The sequence below is a fragment of the Nerophis lumbriciformis genome, linkage group LG11, assembly GCF_033978685.3.
Source record: "Nerophis lumbriciformis linkage group LG11, RoL_Nlum_v2.1, whole genome shotgun sequence".
Lineage (NCBI taxonomy): Eukaryota > Metazoa > Chordata > Actinopteri > Syngnathiformes > Syngnathidae > Nerophis > Nerophis lumbriciformis.
This window is the reverse complement of record NC_084558.2, coordinates 15,720,969-15,748,446: the sequence shown is the minus strand read 5'-3', so window position 1 is coordinate 15,748,446 and position 27,478 is coordinate 15,720,969. Positions and strand designations below refer to the sequence as shown.

The following is a 27,478-nucleotide window of genomic DNA, read 5'->3' as shown; positions in this document are numbered from 1 at the left end:
GGTTCTCTTTAATGCACAAGGAGGGTGTTTCAAGTGCCTTCACCCGACTTCTGTTGTGAAATAAAACTGACTTGACTCCATTGATTCCTAACTTGACGGTTTGGTTTCATGTTAAAACGTGTGATAAAGGAACTTACTTGCAATCCACAACATCACACATCAAAAGGTAGTCTTTCTTTTTACTTTTATGAAAGGGGATCTATTATATATTTTCTCTTTTTTGACCTTTAAATGCTATTACATTGTTGGATAGTCGTGTTAAACGAATCCAAAGCGTCAAATAAAAAAGGTTCAAGCATTTTGAAGTGAGCCCTGCAAGCAGTTGTGAATCGCTCTGAATGTTGTGTTTTACGATATTTAAAAAAAAAAAAGAAAGCAGCACAGAATGTGTGCCGGACTTACTTATATGGGCATGCCCATGTAAATGTTCTAAGCCTGTGCTCTACACCGCTCTGCTTCGGAAGGGTATTGTGGCCAAACAGCTCAATTTTTGTTTCATCTGACATCACATGGACAAAGATAAGACCTTCTGAAGGAAAGTTCTGTGGTCAAATTAAACATAAATTGAGCTGTTTGGCCACAATACCCATCAATATGTTTGGACCAGAAAATGTGAGGCCTTTAATCCCAGGAACACCATTCCTACCTACCGTCAAGCATGGTGGTGGTAGTATTATGCTCTGGGCCTGTTTTGCTGCCAATGGAACTGGTGCTTTACAGAGAGTAAATGGGACAATGAAAAAGGAGGAGTACCTCCAAATTCTTCAGGACAACCTAAAATCATCAGCTCGGAGGTTGGGTCTTGGGCGCAGTTGGGTGTTCCAACACGACAATGACCCAAAGGAATGGCTAAATCAGGCTAGAATGAAGGTTTTAGAATGGCCTTCCCAAAGTCCTGACTTAAACGTGTGGACAATGCTGAAGAAACAAGTCCATGTTAGAAAACCAACAAATTTAGCTGAACTGCACCAATTTTGGCAAGAGGAGTGGTCAACAATTCAACCAGAAGCTTGTGGATGGCTACCAAAAGCACCTTATTGCAGTGAAACTTGCCAAGGGACATGTAACCAAATATTAACATTGCTGTATGTATACTTTTGACCCAGCAGATTTGGTCACATTTTCAGCAGACCCATAATAAATTCATAAAAGAACCAAACTTCATGAATGTTTTTTGTGACCAACAAGTATGTGCTCCAATCACTCTATCACAAAAAAATAAGAGTTGTAGAAATTATTGGAAACTCAAGACAGCCATGACATTATGTTTTTTACAATTGTATGTAAACTTTTGACCACAACTGTATATCTGCTGTATACAACGATGACACAGTGTTAGCAAGTTGAGCAATGACCCTAAGAAAATGTTTGTTTGGGTGCGAGAGAAAGTTAACTTTGTTTAGATTCCCTAAAGAGGCAAGCGTCATGCAGAAGTGGATGGACTCAACTCCTGCACCGGTAGGGCAAAAAAGGTGCAGTTCCCTTTAAATCAGGCATCATTGATGGTTACTTTAGAATAGTCCAATGATTCACCTTTCTCGAGTGTTTTTGGTTGTGCGGTCATTGATCCTTTGGGCGACTTATGACCTGCGACTGAGACCAAGATTTCTGACACTGAGATTTTACTGTACCCTGCACATAATCAGACACCCTGCTTCCATTGCAGCAAAGCAGCCTCAGGAAAATAGTTTCCTGCATGTTTCACAGTAGCTATGGTGTATGCTTTTTGGCGTAAAATTCCTGTATTTATTACAATTATCATTTGTGTCCGTTTTGAGTTATTGCACTGACCGTTGATGGTTTTTCCTTCTTTCACAGCAGGTACTAACAACGACGTGTAACTCTTACTATGGCAGTAAACCACACATCCGCAATAGTGGTCAAATGGGTTGAAAACGAGCAGCAGAGTATATGTTGAAGTGGCCATTTTTAGCTTGGCTTGATTTGTAAAGCCCAGCAGCAAGACAGAGGTTAGCTTTGACTTACTGTATGTGCTGAGTTATGAGACCTAAGAATTCACTTCCAGAAATTAATCTGCTAGAAATGCCAAAACTCCACTATGCTGAGAATTAAAATATCTCTTTGACAACCAGGAGCAACTGCACTGTATATCCATCAGTTCACTGGCGACAACTTAAAAGCTGTTTAGCTGTTTGTAATTACATAAAAATCGCAATTAGGAATGTTTCCTACGCTCCTGAATTGAGGTTGGAAAGATTTGTGTGCACACGACAACTCTCAATCTTAATTTTCTCAGCAGTAGATGAGGAGAGTGCTAAAAACTTGGAGTGATTGTATTTCATATCATTGGTGCTGCTCGGATTCAATTTAGAACCTAGGGCACTGATGGATTGTCTTCTTGCTCAATTGGAAGTCATATATCATAATAAGTGGTGTAATCATCCTCCTATTGTTTCCACTGAGCTGGAAGAAGACCATATAGAGGCAGCATGGAAGAATCAAATGCAGAACGGCAACACATTCCACGGCAATCATTTAATTGTTCAGCCAGTATAATCCATTAAAATTGAGTGCAACATTTAATCATTGCAGCAATAACAATGAATGCATGTAATTAAACTATATTTTATTATGTTAGCATCATGATCGGGTTAGGGCAGCTTCGACCAATTATTATCTTATTTCTAAATTATACATGCTTAGTTTCACACAGCCAAACCAAAATTGTAGACATTTGCACAATTGGCTTCAGTAATTTATAATAACCCGCACAAAACACAACTCATGCCTTCGCCACCCAGGCAAATGAGATGTGTACCAATACAGTAATGACTACAATTGTCTAGTTCTTGGATGCCTGCAGCAGTCTGCATATCATCACATTTCAGTAATGGCCTTGAGGTGCATGCTGGTCACAATAGCCACAGCAGGATGCCGGCAAAAAACATCCGAAAAACTACCGCTTTCTAATGCGAATGTCAGCGTGACTCAGGACTGTGGACATTGTGTATTTGCAGACAGTTCATTTGCATAAGTAAAACTCTGTTTGACTTTGCCCTGATGTGCCCCGGTGGCTTTATGGCGCAGCTTCCATGTGTTAAACATCCCCTTTCCTGGACATTAGCCACGTACGGCAGCATCAAGATAATTGAATCAATTGAGATAGCTCCGTCTCCACTGCGGTTCAGACACAAAATGAGCAGAACAGTGTGATCCACTGAGACCAAACCACAATTAAAGCTATCAGCAAAACACCTCGCTCAGTGGGGAGGACGATGATAATCACAGCGCTAATTATTGTGTGTATGTACAGAATGGCTAGTCTGTGTTCTGATGCTATTGTTGGAAAAAGGGAGAGGACATGGTATTGGTGGTTGCACGTGTGTGTGTATCTGCTGCAGTTTCAAGCCAACTTGCGTCTCTGATGGTGCATTAGTTAAGGAGGTGAAGCAGGGTATAAGGCGCCTATTACCTAAAGCTTCTGGCTCAGAGTCAGGAGTGATCCCATGCATAATGTTCCGCATAATTTCTCTACATCTGTAATTTAATTGTGCAATTGGGAATTAGTAGCACTTCTTGCATTCCAGTATGGACTTCAATTTGTGTCGTTACCACTATAAAGGAGATTAGGTGTTTATATTTGTGTGCTGCTTTCTGTCACATCCACCTGGATTGTTTACGGTAGCGAGGAATCGTTGCAAGGATGTCAAAAGATGTCCTGTAACTCAATAATTTCGAAAAAACGCACAATTATTGAGAAAGTTATCTCCAAGCTTTGTGACAAAAAGAAGTGTTTTTTTGTAGTATTTGGGAATGTAACTGGAAGATACAGACTTTTCTGACCGACAGCAACAACATGACTAATGTTGAAGCCTTGCTGGAGGTCTGTGATTTTTAAAGGGGACCTATGACATACTTGCTAATCCTCCCGGATTTTCCGGGAGACTCCCGAAATTCAGCGCCTCTCCCGAAAACCTCCCGGGACAATTATTCTCCCGAAAATCTCCCGAAATTCAGGCGGAGCTTGAGGCCACGCCCCCTCCAGCTCCATGCGGACCTGAGTGACGTGTCGACAGCCTGTTTTCACGTCCGCTTTCCCACAATATGAAAAGCGTGCCTGCCCAATCACGTTATAACTGTAGAATGATCAAGGGCGAGTTCTTGGTTTTTTATGTGGGTTTATTGTTAGGCAGTTTCATCATTGTCCTCCCAGCGCGGTAACAACACACAACAACAGCAGTCACGTTTTCGTCTACCGGAAATCAGTTTGTCTGCCGTAAACAGCAATGTTGTGACACTCTTAAACAAGACAATACTGCCATCTAGTGTACATGCATATGTGACAATAACATCTAGGGCTTTTAGAGAGTATACAACTGCGCACACAACAAGGAGACGAAGCAGAATGCATCATCAGAGAGGGTGTTCAGCAGGGTTAGAAAAATAGTGACAAAGAATAGAACAAGGATGGACAATTCAACCCTTAACGCAACAATGAGTAGATGAGTGTTATGTGTGTGTATACGTGTAAATAAATGAACACTGAAATTCAAGTACTCCTCTTATTTATGTATATATATGTATATATATATATATATATATATATATATATATATATATATATATATATATATATATATATATATATATATATATATATATATATATATATTTCTGTGTGGAGTTTGCATGTTCTCCCCGTGACTGCGTGGGTTCCCCCCGGGTACTCCGGCTTCCTCCCACTTCCAAAGACATGCACCTGGGGATAAGTTGATTGGCAACACTAAAATTGGCCCTAGTGTGTGGATGTGAGTGTGAATGTTGTCTGTCTATCTGTGTTGGCCCTGCGATGAGGTGGCGACTTGTCCAGGGTGTACACTGCCTTCCGCCCGATTGTAGCTGAGATAGGCTCCAGCGCCCCCCGCGACCCCAAAAGGGAATAAGCGGTAGAAAATGGATGGAAGGATGGATATATATATATATATATATATATATATATATATATATATATATATATATATATATATATATATATAGCTAGAATTCACTGAAAGTCAAGTATTTCTTATATATATATATATATGAAATACTTGACTTGGTGAATTCTAGCTGTAAATATACTCCTCCCCTCTTAACCACGCCACCGCCCCAACCCTGACCACGCCCCCCCCCACCTCCCGAAATCGGAGTTCTCAAGGTTGGCAAGTATGACCTATGATGACTTTCCTCTTCTCTGACTGACTGTATAAATGTGTTTACAATGTGGGTGCTGGCATGAATATTGTCAGATCATGAGGTGAATGAACGCTGCGTTTTGGAATATTTGTTTTCTTAACAGTGGGCCATTTGTGATGTCACATATTGACATATATGTGTCGTTCTCGTACATGCTGTGTCAGCGTCCTGAGCTTCCAGTTTGTCTTGTCTAATGCCCTCCCACCTACGCTAAAGTCTATAAAATAAATACCATAAAAATTATGCACTATAAGACACTTTTTTTACTACGCTTTGAACCCTGCGGCTTTTTTAACGGTGCAGCTAATTTATGTTTTCCTCTTTGCTAACAGCTAGAGTGTTTTGTATTTAACAAATTGTTTTCACAAAACACAAGCAGAGATATTGAAAAGGTGTGTCAATGTGTGTGCTATGGCGCCATCTTTTGGACGAGTTTGCTCACTGCAGGTGCTGTGAGGTGAACGCCTCCAGTATTTTCTTCTCTTTAGTGCTTTGAACCAGAAGTACAAGTGTCGTTCCATTTTGTAGTCGTCCCTAGCGTTCTACTTATATGGACCGCCTGATTGTGGCGGTCCGCTCCCTGTATGGTCAGTGTCAGAGCTTGGTCCGCATTTCCGGCAGTAAGTCGAACCCATTTCCAGTGAGGGTTGGATTCTGCCAGGGCTGCCCCTTGTCCCCGATACTTTTATCGACAACATTTCTGGGCACTGTCAGGGCGTTGCGGGAATCCGGTTTGGTAGCTGTAGGATTATGTATTTGCTTTTTGCAGATGATGTGGTCCTGATGGCTTCATCTGACCAGGATCTTCAGCACTCACTCGATCGGTTCACAGCTGAGTGTGAAGCAACGGGGATGAAAATCAGCACTTCGAAGTCCGAGTTCATGGTTCTCGCCCGGAAAAGGGTGGAGTGTCATCTCCGGGTTGGGGAGGAGATCCTGCCCCAAGTGGAGGAGTTCAAGTACCTTGTGGTCTTGTTCACAAGTGAGGGAAGAGTGGATCGTGAGATGGACAGGCAGATCTGTGCGGTGTCTGCAGTGATGCAGACCCTGAAGGAAGGAGCTGAGCCGGAAGGCAAAGCTCTTAATTTACCGGTCGATCTATGTTCCCATCCTGACCTATGGTCGAGAGCTTTGGATTATGACCGAAAGGACAAGATCACGGGTACAAGCGGCCAAAATTTGTTTGCTTCGTCGGGTGGCAGGGCTCTCCCTTAGAGATAGGGTAAGAAACTCTGTCATCCGGGAGGAGCTCAAAGTAAAGCCGCTGCTCCTCCACATTGAGAATAGCCAGATGAGGTGGTTCAGGCATCTGGTCAGAGAACGTCACTCTGGGGAGGTCTTTAGAGTGCGTCCAACCGGTAGGAGACCTTGGGGAAGACCCAAGAAACGGTGGAGAGACTATGTCTCCCAACTGGCCTGGGAAAGCCTCGGGAAGAGCTGGACGAAGTGGCTGGGGAGAAGACAGTCTGGGCTTCTCTTCTTAGGCTGCTGCCCCCGCGACCCGACTTCTGATAAGCGGAAGAATGATGAATGGATGGATGGATGTTTTGTCAAGATGGACCACTACCAAACTGTATTAGCTGCTAAACTCCAACGGCAAAAAATGGTGACATTTCAACTTGGTTTGAGGAAACACAAAAGAAGGTAGGATAAAGTATTATATTCATCTATCTATTTTCATTGATAGGCGAGTGAGCAGGTGTTGAAGTTACCACTGAATCTATATACTGTTTAAGGGGCAGTGATGTTTGTCTTCAAGATATATATTTAACAGTGTCCATTTTCAAAAGATACATTCTAAAACTTTCGAAAAGGGGGGAGAAGTAGAGGGTTTCATTTGTATAAGTGAATGCATTTGCAGAGCCAATCAAAAAGTAGGTTATAAAAGTGACCGTGGAGAAAAATGTACACACAGTTTACACCAAAGCATATCCAATACATATTATCTGGATGACAAGGAAGTGGTTTAAATGTAGATTAAAATCATCATAGGACCCCCTTGAAGAAGGTTATGAAACTCACAGCACTCGTGGGGTCAATGTGAGGACGCTCCATGGCAATCGTAATGCAGTTGAGGAAGATGATGACCAACACCACATGGTCGAACATCTTGTGGTGGATGATCTTATTGCACACATCCCGGAACCTGTGAAATAGCGAGATAGATCAATCAGTAATGACACTTAGCAATGTTCCATCACATTGTAAATTGAGCATTTTTTTAATGTAAAATGATATGCACAAACATTATCTACTTATAAATGATAGTTTATCAGGTGTTAGCTTAATTTGGCAAACCAATAAACACAAATTCAGTAGTTTTTCTCAGTCCACAAAAAACAAAAATGTCAAACATTAGTAGAGAAACTAGTTGGTTCCTCTACTGTACTCCTGTACTATACCATAACTCTTTAACGAACCATTGTAGACTAAACAATCGGGATTTATGCTTGACTGGAATTAAAATTAATTCATGGTGAATTGAAAAAACAAAAACAAAACGAAAACAACTCTTATTTTAGTTCCAAACAATACCAAGACAAACAAGAGGTGTATATTATGACACTACTGGAGATTAAACTGCAAATAAATCAGCTTTGATATCGCTGTAAGTGTACACCGAGGTACAACACAGCAAGGCTTAGCTCTGGATTTACAGCTTTATTTTGCAATAGAGACACAATCGTGTCAAGCTCCTAAGTTCCTGTGAGCAGCTGTGTCGTCCGACTGATCATTATTCATACAGCGCACAAACAAGATAGCCTAATACCACTTTGATATCTGCACGGTAGTCATTCTTCACACAGTTTACTGTACTCACAGTTGGAAGAACTAGTGGATTTTTAGATTAATTCCGATAAAAATTAAGTTCAGAAGTAAGTTTCGCTTGCATCATTGGACCTTTTTAAAGGGGCTGAGTCATCTCGGATGATTGTCCTCTTTTCCGACTTATAAATGTTACAATATCGTATTAAACAATGCCAGAGCATCAAATCATAATGTTCATGCATTTGGGGATGAGATTGCACAAAGATTTGGAAGCCTCTGAATGCTGGGTTTTGGAGTATTTTTTAATAGTGGGCCATTTGTGACATCACAGATTAATGGACGTACTTATGTGGTCATTCTGGATATACTGTGTCGGCTCGCCTCCCCCCTTTTGCTGAGCGAGACTGCTGGACCTTTTGTCTATTCCTTCTTGTTTCATGGCCCCCCAGCTGCTCTTTGTCTAAAGAATATAGTAAATACTAGAAAATAAATACCTCCATTTTTATTTGCTCACGACATTGCGAACTTGGATGAGATGCTGAATTCCAATAGAGACAGACGGCCACATTACGACTTGGTTTGAGGAAATGCAAGATAAAGTAGCATACAGTATTATTCTCACCTCACCTTGGCGTGCACAAAATGACACCAACTTGCAACACGCGTTTTTGATTCAGTGCTGTATTGATTGGAGAGTGTACAGGTGTCCTTAATGATGTGACCAGAAAATCTATAAATTGTTAATCAAGTTTATTTTTGACCATAATTGAAAAAAAAAACTTTAGCAGTGTTGGTCTTCAAGATGTATTTAATAGTGTACATTTTAAAAAGATAAATTCAGATACTTTTGGAGAGGGCGGGGCGTAGACGGTTTCTATCGCAATCTGGGAACGCCTCGACATATGAACATCTTTCAAATAGACTCAAAAAACAGGTTTCTAAATGTGACTGTCGAGCAACATTTTCGCAAAATGTTCACTAAAGCACATCAATACATATTTTCTGGACCACAAGGACGAGTTTTAAAAGTAGATTACAATCATCATAGTTCCGCTTTAAGTGGCAATGATAATCTCAACAATACAGGTAGTAGTGCCCAGACCCCTTTGCAGAGATCTAAATTGCGTTCAGTGAAATAGAGGAAATATGTTGAGAACAGCTAATCATTTTTTCAGTGCTATACTAGGGATAAATCAATTTGATGTAAATTTGTTTAGAATTGTGAATGCCGTACGCTGTTATTTTCCCTAGTTACTGAAATTGCAAAGGACCTTTCCTGAGGTCTGTGACTTCTATACGGCTTCTTATTTGCTGCTCCAATAATAGTCTCCATTGAGTTCAGTAGACTTGATGCAGTGTTCTGATCACCTACGACATAGGTGACCATATATACATCCATCCATCAATTTTTTACTGATTGTCCCTTACGGGGTTGCGGGGGTTGCTTGAGCCTATCCCATCTAATGTTAAACATGTATACCAGTGACGTGCGGTCACTAGAGGCAGGTGAGGCCATCATGGAAAGAAATGTAAAAAGATAACAAATTAATTAAATTGTTATATGTATTCAGTGATTATACTATAAAGCTATTTTCCATTTAACTTCACCAGTTTTCGATTATTTTTATTCAAAATCGCTGAATTTTCACATTTGCCGTTCAAATACTGAGAAGAGACGGTGCGGTGATCAGCAGCCAGTTGAGGCAGGTCACTGCGTTGTGCCTCACAATGGATTGCGGACTCGGCTAACTGCTGGCCTGCTGTGCAGTGAGACCGTATTGTTATATGAACTATATTATACATTTCCATAGTTTAGTTAGCTGAGGTATATAATGTACAGTGTATTTTGTCAACAACTGTATGTGTGTAACGTATTTCTTGTGCTGAGCAATCATAAAACTGCTGCGAAGACGCACTGTGTGAGGCTCGCAGTAATCCTGCCTCCTTGTGCCGGTTAATGCACTCCCGCCGCAAAATGCACCCCCAACGGGAGCGCCACACCAACCAAAGCCCTCAACCAAACCCTCCACGTGCAAGACCGAATCCACCCAAAAAAAGTAACTTAACAAGAAGCCAAAAAGTGCAAAAACAACAATGCTCGCGCCAGAGGAGCCGTGAACGACTGCAGGGACACAACATTAGGTACACCTGCAGACTACAGCACGGATTTCATATTTCATTCATTCACAACTCCTCCAACACGAACACCACTGTTCCCGCACTTATAAGTAAAGGTAAGACCATAATAACGTTTTTTAATTAAATGTGCTTTTTTGTGTGCTACAGTTTGTATGTGTAAAGTCAAAGTTTAGTTAAAGTACCAATGATTGTCACACACACTAGGTGTGGTGAAATGTGTCCTCTGCATTTGACCCATCCCTTGATCACCCCCTGGGAGGTGAGGGGAGCAGTGGGCAGCAGCGGTGCCGCGCCCGGGAATAATTTTTGGTGATTTAACCCCCAATTCCAACCCTTGATGCTGAGTGCCAAGCAGGGAAGAATGCTGGTATGAGCTTTTAAACACAACCCGTTAACTGCTCCCAATCAAATGGTGAATTAGATACTCTTTAGGGTTCATATGTTTAAAAATCTGACTGTGATGAAGTCAGTGCCTCACCAGTCATGAACCTCACCGCATGTCACTGATGTATACATATTTCATCCTATTTGTTGACGGACCACTTTTTTTCCCAATCTAATCATGCAACATACACATGTATGTGTATGCAAGGGATGACTCCTGCACTCAAAAGACCCATTCTGTCAGGACTAATCCAATGCACAGCAATATCAGCAAGTTGAGGTGATCCCACATCCGTGAGGAAAGCTGCTGGACTTCACCATCCTACTATGCTGTGGTTCTTTATGCGATTGTGAGCACAGATGGACAACAGCAGTGGTTTACGGGCAGAATAGACGCCATACAGAGACTGTGTCCTCGCCAAACCTTGAGGCCTGCCACTGCTTTCTCTGGTCCCCATCCATACATTTTCTACCGCTTGTCCCTTTCGGGGTCGTGGGGGGTCGCTGGAGTCTATCTCAGCTACAATCGGGCGGAAGGCGGGGTACACCCTGGACAAGTCGCCACCTCATCACATGGCTTTCTCTGGTCTTATTTACCTATGGTGTAACAAACCATCAATTTGTAATATGGGAGAAGTTGGAACCTCTCCTAGGTAATTTAGGGAAGAAAATAAGGGAAGACCACATCCTGGATTGGTTGCTTGTTAATCACAAGAGCCTTTGGTAGCCAACTATGTGGGAGTCAGCGATGGGACCTTACTAAGTATTAATGGGTCAGCTACAGGTACAACAGTATGATGTGCTGCATAAAAAATGCATACCAATTTGGTTAAAGGAGGTAAGGTGTGGCTTATAAACTAATCAAGAACAGCAGCGATAGCATCATGTTCTGAAGTTTGCCTCCAAACTCTTCTAAATCACATTAAATCAACAGTAGAGAACTGAAAATGTGGACTGCATTTGTGTCCCAACAGGACAATTATCCCTAATACAAATCAAAAATAGTTTTGGAATTAATAAAGCAGGCTAGCAATACACTTCTTGAATGGCAATCCCAAAGTATTAACCTAAATCCTGTTGAACATGTGTGGACTATTGTGAAACGCCTATTAGAGTGTAATGAACTTTTCCAATTCTGTCAAAAGAAGTGGTGAAATATCCAGCCAGAATTATGCTACAAGCTTGCTGATGGCAACAGAAAATGATCTGGCCACTTAAGCTAATACTGTAATAGTAACAGTGAATGCAGTTTCTGTGCCTGTATGTATAATTTTGATCCTATATAAGTCATAGAAAATCCCCTAAAAACATATAGCAAGGGTTGGATTCCTGGCTAGGGTTGCGTCAGGAAAGGAATCTGACATAAAAGCTAAGGAAAAACATTCATACGATTGACTCGCTATGATGAACCATGTCAGAAAAAGTAAAAAAAACACAAAATAAACAGATCTTTTTACTTTGGAAAAAGTGATTCTAATAAATCATTAAGATTTAAGATGTATGTGACATTAATGCCCAAACTCCTGTTTGCAATTGTATATACACATGTTTACAGTCAAACCTGTCTATAGCAACAACTCAAAGCAAACAGCCAAAGTGGGCATTATAGTCAGGTTGCCATGACAAACTCACACATTGGGTATTATGGATAAAAGCACAAACATTTCCGATTGTAACAAGTACATCTTAAAAAGAGTAAAAAATTAAATGATAACAACAACTGACCACTGCATTGCATGAATACTCCATACGCTCTCAGCAGCAAGCAGGCAATGCTTATATTTTTACAGGATGCAAAGCTGCAGCACTTTTATATGATTATTTTTACAATTTGATGGGATAGAGCAGGACAGAAAGTATGACACATACAAACCCTGTTTCCATATGAGTTGGGAAATTGTGTTAGATGTAAATATAAACGGAATACAATGATTTGCAAATCATTTTCAACCCCTATTCAATTGAATGCACTACAAAGACAAGATATTTGATGTTCAAATTCATAAACTTTTTTTTTTTTTTGCAAATAATAATGAACTTAGAATTTCATGGCTGCAACACGTGCCAATGTAGTTGGGAAAGGGCATGTTCACCACTGTGTTACATGGCCTTTCCTTTTAACAACACTCAGTAAACGTTTGGGGAACTGAGGAGACACATTTTTTAAGCTTCTCAGGTGGAATTATTTCCCATTCTTGCTTGATGTACAGCTTAAGTTGTTCAACAGTCCGGGGGTCTCCGTTGTGGTATTTTAGGCTTCATAATGCGCCACACATTTTCAATGAGAGACAAGTCTGGACTACAGACAGGCCAGTCTAGTACCCGCACTCTTTTACTATGAAGCCACGTTGATGTAACACGTGGCTTGGCATTGTCTTGCTGAAATAAGCAGGGGCGTCCATGGTAACGTTGCTTGGATGGCAACATATGTTGCTCCAAAACCTGTATGTACCTTTCAGCATTAATGGCGCCTTCACAGATGTGTAAGTTACCCATGTCTTGGGCACTAATACACCCCCATACCATCACAGACTGACTTTTCAACTTTGCGCCTATAACAATCCGGATGGTTCTTTTCCTCTTTGGTCCGGAGGACACGACGTCCACAGTTTCCAAAAACAATTTGAAATGTGGACTCGTCAGACCACAGAACACTTTTCCACTTTGTATCAGTCCATCTTAGATGAGCTCAGGCCCAGCGAAGCCGACGGCGTTTCTGGGTGTTGTTGATAAACGGTTTTCGCCTTGCCTCGGAGAGTTTTAACTTGCACTTACAAATGTAGCAACCAACTGTAGTTACTGACAGTGGGTTTCTGAAGTGTTCCTGAGCCCATGTGGTGATATCCTTTACACACTGATGTCGCTTGTTGATGCAGTACAGCCTGAGGGATCGAAGGTCACGGGCTTAGCTGCTTACGTGCAGTGATTTCTCCAGATTCTCTGAACCCTTTGATGATATTACGGACCGTAGATGGGGAAATCCCTAAATTCCTTGCAATAGCTGGTTGAGAAAGGTTTTTCTTAAACTGTTCAACAATTTGCTCACACATTTGTTGACAAAAAGGTGACCCCCGCCCCATCCTTGTTTGTGAATGACTGACCATTTCATGGAATCTACTTTTATACCCAATCATGGCACCCACCTGTTCCCAATTTGTTCACCTGTGAGATGTTCCAAATAAGTGTTTGATGAGCATTCCTCAACTTTATCAGTATTTATTGACACCTTTCCCAACTTCTTTGTCATGTGTTGCTGGCATAAAATTTTAAAGTTAATCATTATTTGTAAAAAAAAAATGTTTATCAGTTTGAACATCAAATATGTTGTCTTTGTAGCATATTCAACTGAATATGGGTTGAAAATGATTTGCAAATCATTGTATTCCGTTTATATTTACATCCAACACAATTTCCCAACTCATATGGAAACGGGGATTTGTATACACAATAAAAATATTTAATTTTCAGAATAAAATACTTTGTGTTTACTAATAGCTAACTTACCCATGTTAAAAGAAACAAAAAAAAAAAGATACATCCAAGTCAGTCCATCCCCTCTTCTCCTTTTCCAGTCGAATTTATCCCACGTACTGTGTCAGTACGTTTAGGTGTAAGCCCAACTCTATCAACATTATACATCATTACAGCAAATGTTAATACTAGTGGCCGCTATACACAGTAAAAAAAAAAAGTGATGCAAAAAGGCCACTTTTAAGCCGGTGGCCGAAATAAACAAGGTTCATCCAAATACTTTTCAGTGAAGGATACATTTATACAGTTGGCTGCTCACACAGATTTGACTGTATATCATTTGCATATTTGTGATGTATTTTCCCAATTGTTACAGTTTTCTAACACATAAAAACACATACACGCATAAACACATCAAACACACATTTACGCACACAAAAAATATATCTATGTATAATATATATATAAATATAATTATATATAAAAAATATTATCCCTTTAAATTAAAAACAATGTTAGCTTTGGATAAAATGTGCATCATGTACAATTAATTTAGGTAATTTGGGATTGCCTCGAGATACTTTGATCCTTATTACAAACCAATGAATGATTACGCAGCTATTCAAATTACCACATAATGTTGTTTAATACCAGAATGTTATGATGCTGTGTTAGCACCAGAGGCCATTGTGTTACTTGATGCAACCATCAAACCCGATGCCCCTAAACACACTGAAGCTCAAAACGGATTAAAGCCCCAGTTGGGGAGGAGGCGAGAAGACAGAGGATGCGGAGCAGAGAGTGGGAGAGTGCAACAGATTCTGCACGTGACTGCGATAACACGCGGTACTTTGAAAGAGAAACTCCCTTCGCGCCTGCTTAGTCACCCCTGACATGGCAGAAACGCACGGATAAAAGACACTTCTGAAGTAAAAATTTAGAAGGGAATAGAAAATGATGCTGTGCTCTCATTGAAACCAAAAGCATGGGATGAAATCCCCTTCTTGTCAACTGGAGGGCTGAGTTATCCCTTTTCCTTGCATGCATAAGCTATGTGAACACGTTACCCCTTTCTAAAACAGTAACCATGCAGTTTTCTAGGATCAAAATAGCGAATGCAAGTTGGAAACTAGTGAGGTTTTACCTTGACTCTGGAGGAAAGAGGTAGAGCGACCAGGTGTCTCTTTGTCGACACCACTCAGGTTGTTTCCTCTCCAGCCAGTGAAACAATCTAGCAACACGTCCCTTCGGGAAAAGACAACACTTTCATTAGTCACATTTCAAGCCAGTGTTGGTATATTGAGTTAAAATGGGGAAACAACACTGCTTGTGCACCAAAATTATTGATCATACAGCATACAACACATTTGAATTCAGTTTATATGCTATAAAAGATCTTAAATACATATTTTTAGTACTTCTATTGTACTCTTGAAGTACAGAAAGTTAAATTTAATATTTGTATATTTTCGTGGGTGATAATCTGACAGTCTACAGTGCAGTATACAGTATTCTCTGGTCTTGTTACTATGGCATAAACATAAATAATGAATATCCACTCGCACAAATGCACGGAAACAAACCAGATTGGCCTCCTCCTCTGCATTTTCATCTTCAGTATTCTCCTCCAAAGAGACATGTGTAGGGCCCACCAGTGAGGGTGTGCCCTTCCCGTTGCAATCGATATGCTCTGCAGGCCGGAATGTAATCGGTAGAGGCGGTCTGGAACTGTACATGCTGTCTGAGCGGTACAGGTAGGGTACCTGCAAGACAAGGATATGGATGTACAACTAAGAGCAAAAATTGTCATATTGTGGACATTTTTAAGATAATCTTTTGTCTGGAAAAGCAATAATTCTGAGGTTATTGAGGGAACACTCTTAGTTAATGGCTTACTGATTATATAATAAGGCCATGCAGAATAAGGCATTAATAAGTACCGTATTTTTCGGACTATAAGTCGCAGTTTTTTTCATAGTTTGGCCGGGCTCCAGTGCGACTTATATGTGTTTTTTTCCTTTTTTATTATGTATTTTCGGCAGGTGAGACTTATACTCCGGTGCGACTTATACTCCAAAAAATACGGTACATAATAATGACTAATTAAGAGCCAATATGTTACTAATTTGCATGTTAATAAGCTATCAATCAATCAATCATCAATCAATCAATCAATGTTTATTTATATAGCCCTAAATCACAAGCGTCTCAAAGGGCTGCACAAGCCACAACGACATCCGCGGTTCAGCGCCCACATAAGAGCATGGAAAAACTCACAACCCAGTGGGACGTCGATGAGAATGACTATGAGAAACCTTGGAGAGGACCACAAATGTGGGTAACCCCCCCCCCTCTAGGGGAGACCGGGTGCAATGGACGTCGAGTGGGCAACTAATTAATGGTGAATATGTTCCCCATACTAAAGTGTTACCATACATATATATATATATATATATATATATATATATATATATATATATATATATATATATATATATATATATATATATATACTGTAATCATGTTTTGTTGTGTACGGAGCCCCTAAAGGGACATGGAGGGAAAAAACTGTTTTGCGACAGTTTTGCGAGATCTCGCAATACTTTTTGCGAGATGTCGCAGAAGTTTTTCTTTCCTATGTCAGTGAACCGGAAGTAAAACAGACACAGCCATGGTGAACCAGAAATGAAACAGACAACGCGATGGAGGAGCCTACCTATCATCCGTGGGAGAAGTTTATTGATTTCTATTTTAGTATTGGCCTAACATATAAAGACATCAAATGGTATTATGGTCCCACAACAGAGCACAGATGATGGGTAGGCTCCTGCATGCTCCCGCTCCTCCATCGCTGTGTCTGTTTCACTTACGGTTCACCATCGTTGTGTCTGTTTTACTTCCGGTTCACTGACATTGGAAAAAAACATTTTGCGAGATCCATGTCCCTTTATGCGCTCCGTAGATGTGGGGTGTAGAACAAAATAATTTCACCGGCTTTTTTGTGATTGTTGCAAACATGCAGAATCTTGCGTCAGCTTTTCAAAATGTTTTTAGAATTTTTTTGTTTTAACATTGCATTTAATGTTCATTGTTACCGTGGTACACTATATTGTGTGGTCACACAAAGTAATGTATTTATAGTTAGGAGCCTTTATATTTCATTGAACGGTCATGTATGTTTGGAGTTGTATCTAGATTTCCCCACCAGGGAACATTACTGGCTCAGTGACTCAGTTTGCATGTCTCGGCTTCTGTCTGATGGAAGCGAGAGAAGAAAAGTGTATCTGTTGTCCACCTTATCATTTCTGTGTCCTTGACAGAACTATCATCTGTTTACGGGCCTCACATTTTTTGTCTGTTCCATGTTTCATTTGCTGGCATTTTTCCACATGTGAATGTGGTGCAACTGTGGTATTTGCTGGGTTGCGTACGATGTCACATCCGTTTTTCTTCTTCGCGGCTTAATTCACACGATGTTCAAGCAGCTGAAGCGTAACATTTAAACAAGTGAGAGTGAGTGTAGAGTTTGAGTAGAAAATGCCATATTGCTGTTCTGTTCTTGGGTGTACCAGTCGTTCAAATAGAGAGATAGGAAATAGCTTTCATAGAGACCCGAAAGAAGTGGCACATAAAGGTAATAAAGTCAGGAAAAAACATCCTTGTGTTGTAAAATGTTCGTTTAAACATTTGATTTGTTTGATAAACTTTTTGTGATGCATTCAAGTTTATTCCCACTATATTGGTAGTGTTTGAGAGCAGAACTAAACGTAAAGAAAGGACAAGAGATCGCATTGTGTTCTTATGTGGTTAATATGCCTAACCACGACCCATCAGGAGCAAGTGTGAAGTGTCTTGCTCAAGAACACAACAGACGTGACTAGGATGGCGGAAGCCGGCGATCAAATCAGGAACCCTCAGGTTGCTGGCACAGCCGCTCTACCAACCGAGCCACGCCATCCCGTGTTATTCGTTAGCATCAACAAAATATCCTTAATAGTATTAATAAACTAGATGAATAAATCTCTCATAGGCTCAACAGCATATACTGAATCTTGATACTGCTAGCAAAGATGCATGCTAAACAACAGGGACATATACAGTTAAAAAATGAGACAAATATAATTTTTACACCATAAAAACAACTGCAGACATGAACTGTAGATGAGGCAAATCATCGTAGCAAGAAATCAATTGCAAACAAATGTATCCTTTTCCTCATTATCACAGCAGCACGGCACTCGTTATGTCAATCCAATACATTACTTAATGAAGCAAGAATAACAACTTTGTCTTTCACCGATTAATGCTTAATTTGTGGACCCCTCCAGATGTAAAGACATGATGTGCCCCAAATAGTTTCTTCTTTAAATCCTTGTCTTGCTGATGATGAATGGTTTAAATCGTTCAAAAATTACTTTTCTTAAGAGTGAAAAAAACCACACAATCCCATTTTAAATGTTTTTTTTATGATCGCTTACATATTTGCCTCTAAACCTTTCAAAATACGCCCAAATCTGCTCTGATGCAGGTAAATAAACAGTAGCCTAATGGAACTCCAGACTTTCTCCTGAAACCCGGAAGTGTCTCTAGGTCACGTGTTTGCAACCCAGCAATTTTAGTGCCTTTATGTGCTCTTATTTTGAAGGCTTGACTTTACTTGCCACAGAAGGCAGTACGACATCGTTTTCCAATTGTTGCAGAGCAGACCGGACGAGTTTCGTTTACCTGGGGTTGTTAATAAAAGCTTGCATTGTGGAATATGTTTTGCCATCTGGAACCCCTTAATACCACAATATGTCGAGCGCATGCATGGTTTGCAAACAACCATCACCAAAGACTTGGATTGTTTCCCTGGCTTCGAGACTCTCCCGGAGGACAGTGCGGCGAAGACACAACAAATTCCCTTCTTGTCTCTCATGGACACACACCTGTTGTTGTTGACTTTGGACTAGCAACTGCACAACATCAAGGCCGCGGAACAGAGACACGCGGCAGGCTTACACACACATGCATCCACAAAAAATATACGCCACACACACATACCCCACACCCCCCATCCAACGCCCTCGACGCAAATCCCTTAGGGGTGATGGACAGCTAGGCAGCGCCTGAAGAGCTGCAGCCAGCCACCGTAGCCCCCACTCTCTCATCTCTGTTGCAAGTCTCGAGATGTATGTTGTAATATGTATATGTGCTTTGCTATGGAGGTTTTTTCCCACTCCAGAGTGGGCCTCGTCAGGAGCCCAGTCTAGATTGTATTTCTTTACTCATCCTCCCCAATCGTTTACCTATATCCTATCTTTTACGGGACTCCTTGTGGCAAACCATCAACGTTTTGGTTCTGTAACCCTGTACACTGTTTGTTTGTCTAATCTTGAACGAGTTTGTGCTGCAAACAAAGTTTTGTTTTGATTGATTGATTGATACTTTTATTAGTAGATTGCACAGTACAGTACATATTCCGTACAATTGACCACTAAATGGTAACACCTAAATAAGTTTTTCAATGTGTTTAAGTCGGGGTCCACGTTAATCAATTCATGGTAATTTGTTGTACTTGTGCAATGACAGTAAAGACCTACCTACCTTGTTCTCTTTGTATGTTTTACAATTTTTAACGTGGGTTTATATTCCATCAGAGTGCACATAGTTTACATTGGTAAATGAGAGCCAATTTATGGCAGTGCAGAAAAGGAAGTGAGGGCAAATGTGGGCAAGTTGACGTGCACCTTTGAGTGTTGCTCAAGGACAACTTTTATTGGCAAAAAATTACAATGATTGGCCAATAGTTGCTGGGAAGTTGCGGGGATTGAACAAAGTATACATACGTCACAGGGAATGATTGAAATTGCTTGGTTTGGTGCAATCACAAGCATACTTGCCAAACTTGAGACCTCCGATTTCGGGAGGTGGGGGGCGTGGTCGGGGGGCGGGGGCGTGGTTTTGGGCGTGGCTAAGAGGGGAGGAGTATATTTACAGCTAGAATTCACCAAGTCAAGTATTTCATATATATATATATATACAGTATTTTCAGAAGTATTTTCTTATATATATATATATATATACATATATATATATATATATATATATATATATATATATATAGCTAGAATTCACTGAAAGTGAAGTATTTTCTTATATATATATATATATATATATATATATATATATATATATATATATATATATATATATATATATAAGAAATACTTAGATTGATATATATATATATATATATATATATATATATATATATATATATATATATATATATATATATATATATATATATATATCAAGAGACACAGAGCCAGCGCACAGTGCATGTGGATCACATGTTACCATGGCGAGAAAACATGGAGAGACTGCCAGTTATCTAGTCTCCACCAGTTGCAGAAAATGTACCATCAGTACAACTGGACAGTGCTGTTTCAGTTCCATCACCAGGACCATCAGTGAGTCAGACACAAACTAGTCTCATCATTGAACCAGATTCAAGGGCTGCTGAGTTGCCATCATCAGAACCCAGATCACCCACAACAAAAACCCCACCAGCGATCCACAGGTACCCAGAAAGGTTTCGAGTACCACCAAAAAAACTGAATCTCTGAAGACAGTATAAAAATCTGTGTTAAATGTGTACAAATACTGTTTGTATAATTCGCATGTTATTGTTTACAAATGAGGGTTAAGAGTTTAGTACTAAAAAAAAAAAAGAATGTGGCTTAAGTACAGTTTTTTAATTGAGCTGCTGCATTTTTTGGTTGGGTTGTTTATTTGAGTAACTTCTACATTTCTAAAAGGGGAGGAATGTAATAGAGTGATCTATGTTTGTCTGTTGCCATCTCCTGGTGAATGTTTGCTATAGCGTACTGGGTTTACTTTTTGGTTGGCCAACGATGTACGTGGTGTTGCGCACCTCACGTCAAGTGTGTGAGTCTGTTCTGAAGTCTACGGTAAATAGATTTACTTCATCCCCTCGCCTGTTTATTGCCTCCAACTCAATATATTACAACAACATTGCTCCATGCGGACCTGGAGGGGGCGTGGCCTCCGGGTCCGCCTAAATTTCGGGAGATTTTCGGGGGAAAATTTGTCCCGGGAGGTTTTCGGGAGAGGCGCTGAATTTCGGGAGTCTCCCGGAAAATCCGGGAGGGTTGGCAAGTATGATCACAAGATTGCAAAATCCTGATGTGTTTGATTTTTATAATACTACTAATAATAAAAAAACAACTGATATGATATTTAGGTAATTCCAATTCCAGTATTAAGTGATTGAATGTGAAGCATCTACCTGCAGTAGAGCATCAGGGGGTAAATCCATGGAGCGGCGTGTTTCTATCGACTCCATCCTCCGATGACGGGGCCCTCTCTGCGACTGTGTCATGGAGTCTGTCCTGGCTATGGAAGCGTCATCCTCCTCCAGCCCACCTCCTCCCTCTCCTGCGTCCTCACCTTCTTCTGAGCTGGAGCCTCCCTCTTCTGATAGCAGTGACTGCCGCTCCCCTGATTGCCGCTCCTGGCGTTTGAGGGACGGTGCACGACCTAAGCTGTTCCAGCTGGATCTGCGGCTGTTCCTGCCACTACCGGTGCTCCAAGGGGCATAAGGAGATGCACTCCGGGCACTGGTCTTTTTGTGAAAAAAAAAAAAAAAAAAGGTCAAAACTTGGGTGAAAAGTACAATTAAGCTGTGTAAGTTTGTTATAGACCTAACAAAGCTCCATAGGCTTGGTGGGACTAGACATGTATTCACTTGAGGTTTGTGGTTTGATTAATTAACAAGAGCAGATGTAGATTTTAAGACTTGCTCTCTGTAGCACTCAATCCGTCAGTTAATGAATCAGTCAATCATCAGTTTGACAAATACAAAATAAACTGCCATACGAGTGCTGCTAAGATGACATATTCATCACAATCAATCCGTTTTAGTGTCAATTAAAGGTTTCTCTCATAGATCGTTTAGCCTTTCTCTCGTGTTAGCTTGCCGTTTCTGTTACTCGTTTGTTAACATCTTGGTTTGGACCCATGTTTTGAATCAACCAAAACAATACAATTGAAGCAATTTAGATACAAATAAAAACATATATGTTGTTTATTTTTTGCTACTGTGACTTGGGATGGGAATTGAAAACCGTTTTTTGTACAAAACTTGTTCGCTTGCCAATAAAAACGATTCCCTTAACGACGCCATTGGGTGAGAATGACGTCATTATGCAACGTGCGTAGTGACGTCATACATTTTACAAGTAAAGCTTGCAACAGCACGACTTCTAATAATTGCAAAGTTGCTAATTCATCAAGACGAGGAGATACGAGCAATATGCTGTAACAATTGATCACACTGCAAGCAATAACTATAAATGCGTTATTGAACTGCGTCGATCTCATCCCAGCAGCAGTCATCTGGCGTAAATACAACAGGTATTAACTAATACCGCCTGTCATTTTAACGCTATTTCCTGTTAAATGGGAACCGCACCGTTTTTTGGAATTTTGCAAAACGTTCACAATCATTATGAAAGACGACGGATGTTTTTTTTAATGCATTCTAAGGGACGGCGTGGCGCAGTGGGAGAGTGGCCGTGCCTGGTCCCTGGTTCAATCCCCACCTAGTACCAACCTCGTCATGTCCGTTGTGTCCTGAGTAAGACACTTCACCCTTGCTCCTGATGGCTGCTGGTTAGCGCCTTGCATGGCAGCTCCCGCCATCAGTGTGTGAATGTGTGTGTGAATGGGTAAATGTGGAAGTAGTGTCAAAGCGCTTTGAGTACCTTGAAGGTAGAAAAGCGCTATACAAGTACAACCCATTTATCATTTATTTATTTATAAATATTAAATACATTTGATCAAAAGTTTGCTTACAATGGAGCCTATGGAAACCGCTCAATTCTGCCTATAAACAAACACCTCCATTAGGTTTTATATACATTATGTAAGTATATATGTAATGTAGTAATGGGCACATTTATAAAATTTAATATTTACATATTTTGATCATTATAAGCATACGCGGCACATTAATTAAAAAAACGCATCAGGACAATTCTTTTTTTTTTTCTTCATGACTGATCATTATTCACTGCAGACTTTATGAGTGCCAACAAACATAATACAACATCACCTACTGTATAAGGTCTTCTTTCATTAGGATGCCGACTGCTAGGATGTTCATATATTCCCATTTAGATGAAGAATGTCTCACAATCCTCGCGAAAAAAACGGGTCATGGTAGCAAACGTCTTTTCATGTCGATCGCGCCAGTTTGGGAACTAAATGGCTGTTAAAGTGTGGCAACTTGTTGGATTACATTCTCAGCCATGTACTTTTCAGGTAAGAGGCATGATTGATGACCTACACCAAACTTCCAGTGAGCATGGAAGCAAGGCAGCACCAGACCACTCGATGATGTAAAGATAGCAACACACAGTAGTGATCACGGCGCCACTATAAATAGTTTGTCTGCGTTAGCGTTTATAATAACAATAACACTAATAATTGGTTAATATTTAAGTTATGAAATGCAAATGGAGTATCACTGGCACTTATTGGATGGGTTTTTATTGAATTTTATGGGCAAAATAGAGGACTTCCCATTGGCTCTGCTGTAAGCGGACTTTTATTTACAAGTTAGAATGCATTAAAAAAAAATCATCCGTCGTCATGTCTTTGATAATGATTGTGAACAATAGGCAACATTCCAAAAAAGTGGAGCTCTCCTTTAAATTGAAATTAATGCCTTCTCAATTAGATGAGCATGACAAGAGACAGATTCTAACCGGCGCCGAGGTGGGCAGTAAGTACTATTTCCAGTTCATGTCTGCCGCTAGCTTCTCCATTCACCATGGCAGGATGACTAAGTTTCTGGTCAAAAGCTTGCAACCATTTGCCACAGAAGGTGTTCCTGATTTTCAAGAGGTGAATGTTCAGTTTTAGTCTGAGAAAAGTTGCACGCTTTCCTCCAACCACATTTTCACTCTGTCATTTTCATTATACAGGTGAAACTCATGACATTGTAATGTCATGTAAAAGTCCATTCATGTCAGCAATTCAACTTCAAAAGTGAAACTAATAATAAGTCATATTAATTCATTAGTGAGATATGTCAAGCATTTATTTATTTTAATTTTGATGATCACAGCTTACAGTTTTTGAAGACCCCGCTTTTTCGGAGATTTTCAATTCAAGGTTTTCATAAACTGTAAGCCATAATCATGACAATTATATCAAAAGAAGGCTTGAATATTTTGAGCTGCACATTATGAGGCTGACATATATTGCTTTCACCTTGTAAATCTAAACAAATCTTTCTAATTGTTTGAGTTTCACCAGTATACATTCTAGGGAAATACAAAAATTCTTAAAAGTTTTGAAAATATTACCAAATGTTACATCCTTGTGTAATTTCCCCATAAGTTTTATTTTGTTAAATTCTAAAGAAGAATATTCATTTCTTATATTTATTTAAAAAACACATTTGTTTTATGCTTTGTGTATGCCCCTAATACCTTAATGTAGGCTTTCAAGGGCAAGTTACCTCTAAACTAAACAAAATGTATGCTGATCCACTTTTTTATTCTCTTTTTTTCTGAATAAGAATCTATACGGAACCAAATCGTAAGCAGAATCGAAAGTGGAATTGGAACCAGAAAAATCTTATCAATTCCCATTCCTAACTGTAACTGCCTCCAGAGCTTTATTTAATAATCCAAAAGAACATCAGGCACTGATATTAGATAGAAGGGCCTGGCTCACAAGCTTGTAGATCACGATTAATCGGTTTGAGGTCAGGGCTCTGACCAACTCTTTATGCTGTAGGCTTATGCAGGAGCAGAAAAGGGTCTTCCTTAAGCAATTTCTGCACACTTGTAAGGAGAGACATGTTTAAAATGTCATGCTGAAAAAATATATTCTGCATTTTCAAGAACTGACCAAAAAATTACAATGCCACTGGACTTTGAATTACATAAAGACATATACAACTATTGGGAAGATAGATACTAACCATTGACTTGTCACAGGAGCCTGGGTCCATGGAGACACTGCTGCTTCGGCGAGACTCGTAGCCCAGGATGGGGTCACCCCCAACAGGCAATTTAGGTATTGGCATAGGGGTGGCTGCTGTGTGGGTAATTTGAGGAGGAGTCAGGCTGGTCTTTAGATCCACATGACCATTTACAGGCACTATTATAACAAAAAGAAAGAGGGATAAGTAAAATATATAATAATTGTAAAATTCATAGAGAAAAATAAAACAGACATCTTACTTTTGATCGCAAATACAAACATATGAGAATGGATCTCGCTTGGCTACACCCTCAGTTATGTAACACAGTTAATTTGAAAAGTGAAAGCTACTGTATTGAGCCCTATGAATATTTCAGTGGCATATTAATCTTATGGGACATGTGGGAGAGATTATTGTTTGGCAGCCTCACAAATACATGATATGTGGAGGATAATGCAACGTTAATATTTTAAAAGCCTCGATAGAATATGTGCTTCAGCTAAGGTTAGCAGTATTAGCCAGACCATCTGAAGGTTCGGAAGGGAGAGGATACGGTACAAGTGGGAGTTTTACTCCACACTGTTGTGTTCCTATTGGGCTTTTCCGTCTGCAAAAGCAGTAATTGGAGGGCATGGGAGCTGGCGTATGTGAAATTATGGATGAGGCTTCCGTAATGGTTTGATGTTGTGCAAGGGGAAAGCGGCACACGTATTCACTGAGTTGACTTATAAGTCATGACCGATAACAGCAGTCCACAGCAGATGCTCTAATTGGTCTTTGACCTATTATTGTGATCTAAAAAAACATGAATGTTTATTGTTTAACTGACATATTGCAGGGACAAGGGCAAGCAAACAAGCCAGCAGGGCCTTAACTAGGATTTGACAAACACAGGTAAAAAATTAGTGGTCCAAAAGGAGCTTTGAAAGGCTGAAATCATGTGTATTCCAGCACCTTATGAATAATATTACCTCAAGCAACACAATACATTTACAGAATAACAAAAGCTTTCATTGAGGCAGAACTATCAGTGTGATAACATCTAACATCTTTGACAATTAGCATGATCTTGTTACAGTCTACTTTTTTATAATCATGCTGAGGTTTAGCGTAATAAACAATTGAGCATCAATAAAATATACATTTAACAACCTTACTACAATTTAAACTACGGTACGACAAGGATTAGAACCCAAGACCTTCTGCTCTGCACGCCACAAGAGTCAACAAAAGTTAAAGGGGGAAATCGGTCCCCATATTGTCATTAGTGACAGAGCATGACGTGGCCAGGTATACATTTTACCTATATGGAGCGCCTTTTTCATTCAGTAATTTACATTTCAAATGTGCTTCTTCACGCAAAACGGGCCTCCCACAGAGCGCCTGTTTTGCCTCTAGGACGGGGCGGGCTTGATCTCTGTGAGAAGAACCTGGCTGACACGACAACGTTATTGTACCGGCAGCATTTTCACATCAATTCCATTCAGGTGAAACCATTATTAGTTACATCAGTATAATTTATTGTTACCATTATTTTGACAGCACATTTCGAAACGGATGATGTTTAAAATAAAAGTGGGCTTCATTGCATTACCTTGTTGTCTGGAGTTGTGCATGACCAAGGATCGTATACTGAGAGAGGATGATCTATCGCATGGTGATGTACAACACACACAATGTTCCCACAAAGTATATTTGCAGTCAGTCTTATCATCTTGTTTTTGCCACTTAAAATAATACCAAGGGTATGACCTTGGTGTCCTAAGTGGTAGTTATGGCCATGCAAGCCAGCAGTTAAAGTGCAAACACAGATTGCTTAAGATGAGTTCTCGATGATTGTTGTAGTGCTCAGGATCACTATCATCTCAGAACTAATTTGTTATGTCTCTTAAAAACTTGGAATTCATTGGTCACACTAGACAATAATGTATTATTTGCTTATGAATAAAGATGATTTTGATTGCTAATAACCTGGAAATACCTTATTTATTTATATAAATTTAGCACTTTTAGTGATAAGGGCTTTTGCCCATCTGTGGCGTCATCAAAACAAAAATGGCGCGTACCTCCGGTGGCCGTGAAAGGTCATACCAATTCCAAATGCCACAAGACAATATCATTAATTACAACAAAAAAACTTTGAGCTACAGCACAATTGTAAAAGCCACAACAAATAAATATGACACAACACAATAATAGTAGGCCACAACTTAACTTTAGATCACAAAGGACGAAATGGAAGTGACAGCGGAGTAAGTTTGCCGACATACCAGGTTGAGACGGAAGGTTAAAAAATAGTATGAACATAGTATAATAGTATTATTGAAACAGTTAAAACAAAGTTATTTATGACTGAAAAAGTGTTCACAAATTACTTACTTTCCCAACTTTGTTCAATACACTCTCGGCCATTTGGTCAGTGTGTCTTGTCATTTCCACTATGTAATTATGATATTCCGTATTTGTTAAAATGAGAGTAGTAGCAGGTCAAACCACTGCTTATTTAAACTGAAA

General features: G+C 39.9%; 1 protein-coding gene across 1 annotated transcript in view; it reads right to left on the bottom strand.

Annotated features, from left to right (window-relative positions):
- The window catches only part of cacna1g (calcium channel, voltage-dependent, T type, alpha 1G subunit), a 329,783-nt gene that overhangs the window by 124,309 nt on the left and 177,996 nt on the right, over nucleotides 1–27,478 (bottom strand). Inside the window, exons 15-19 of the mRNA XM_061967247.2 lie at nucleotides 24,962–25,140; nucleotides 21,254–21,589; nucleotides 15,543–15,722; nucleotides 15,104–15,204; nucleotides 7,219–7,342 (exon numbers count right to left, since the gene is read on the bottom strand). Coding sequence (XP_061823231.2) covers nucleotides 7,219–7,342; nucleotides 15,104–15,204; nucleotides 15,543–15,722; nucleotides 21,254–21,589; nucleotides 24,962–25,140 — 920 coding nt within the window. The remainder of the gene's footprint in view (nucleotides 1–7,218; nucleotides 7,343–15,103; nucleotides 15,205–15,542; nucleotides 15,723–21,253; nucleotides 21,590–24,961; nucleotides 25,141–27,478) is intronic.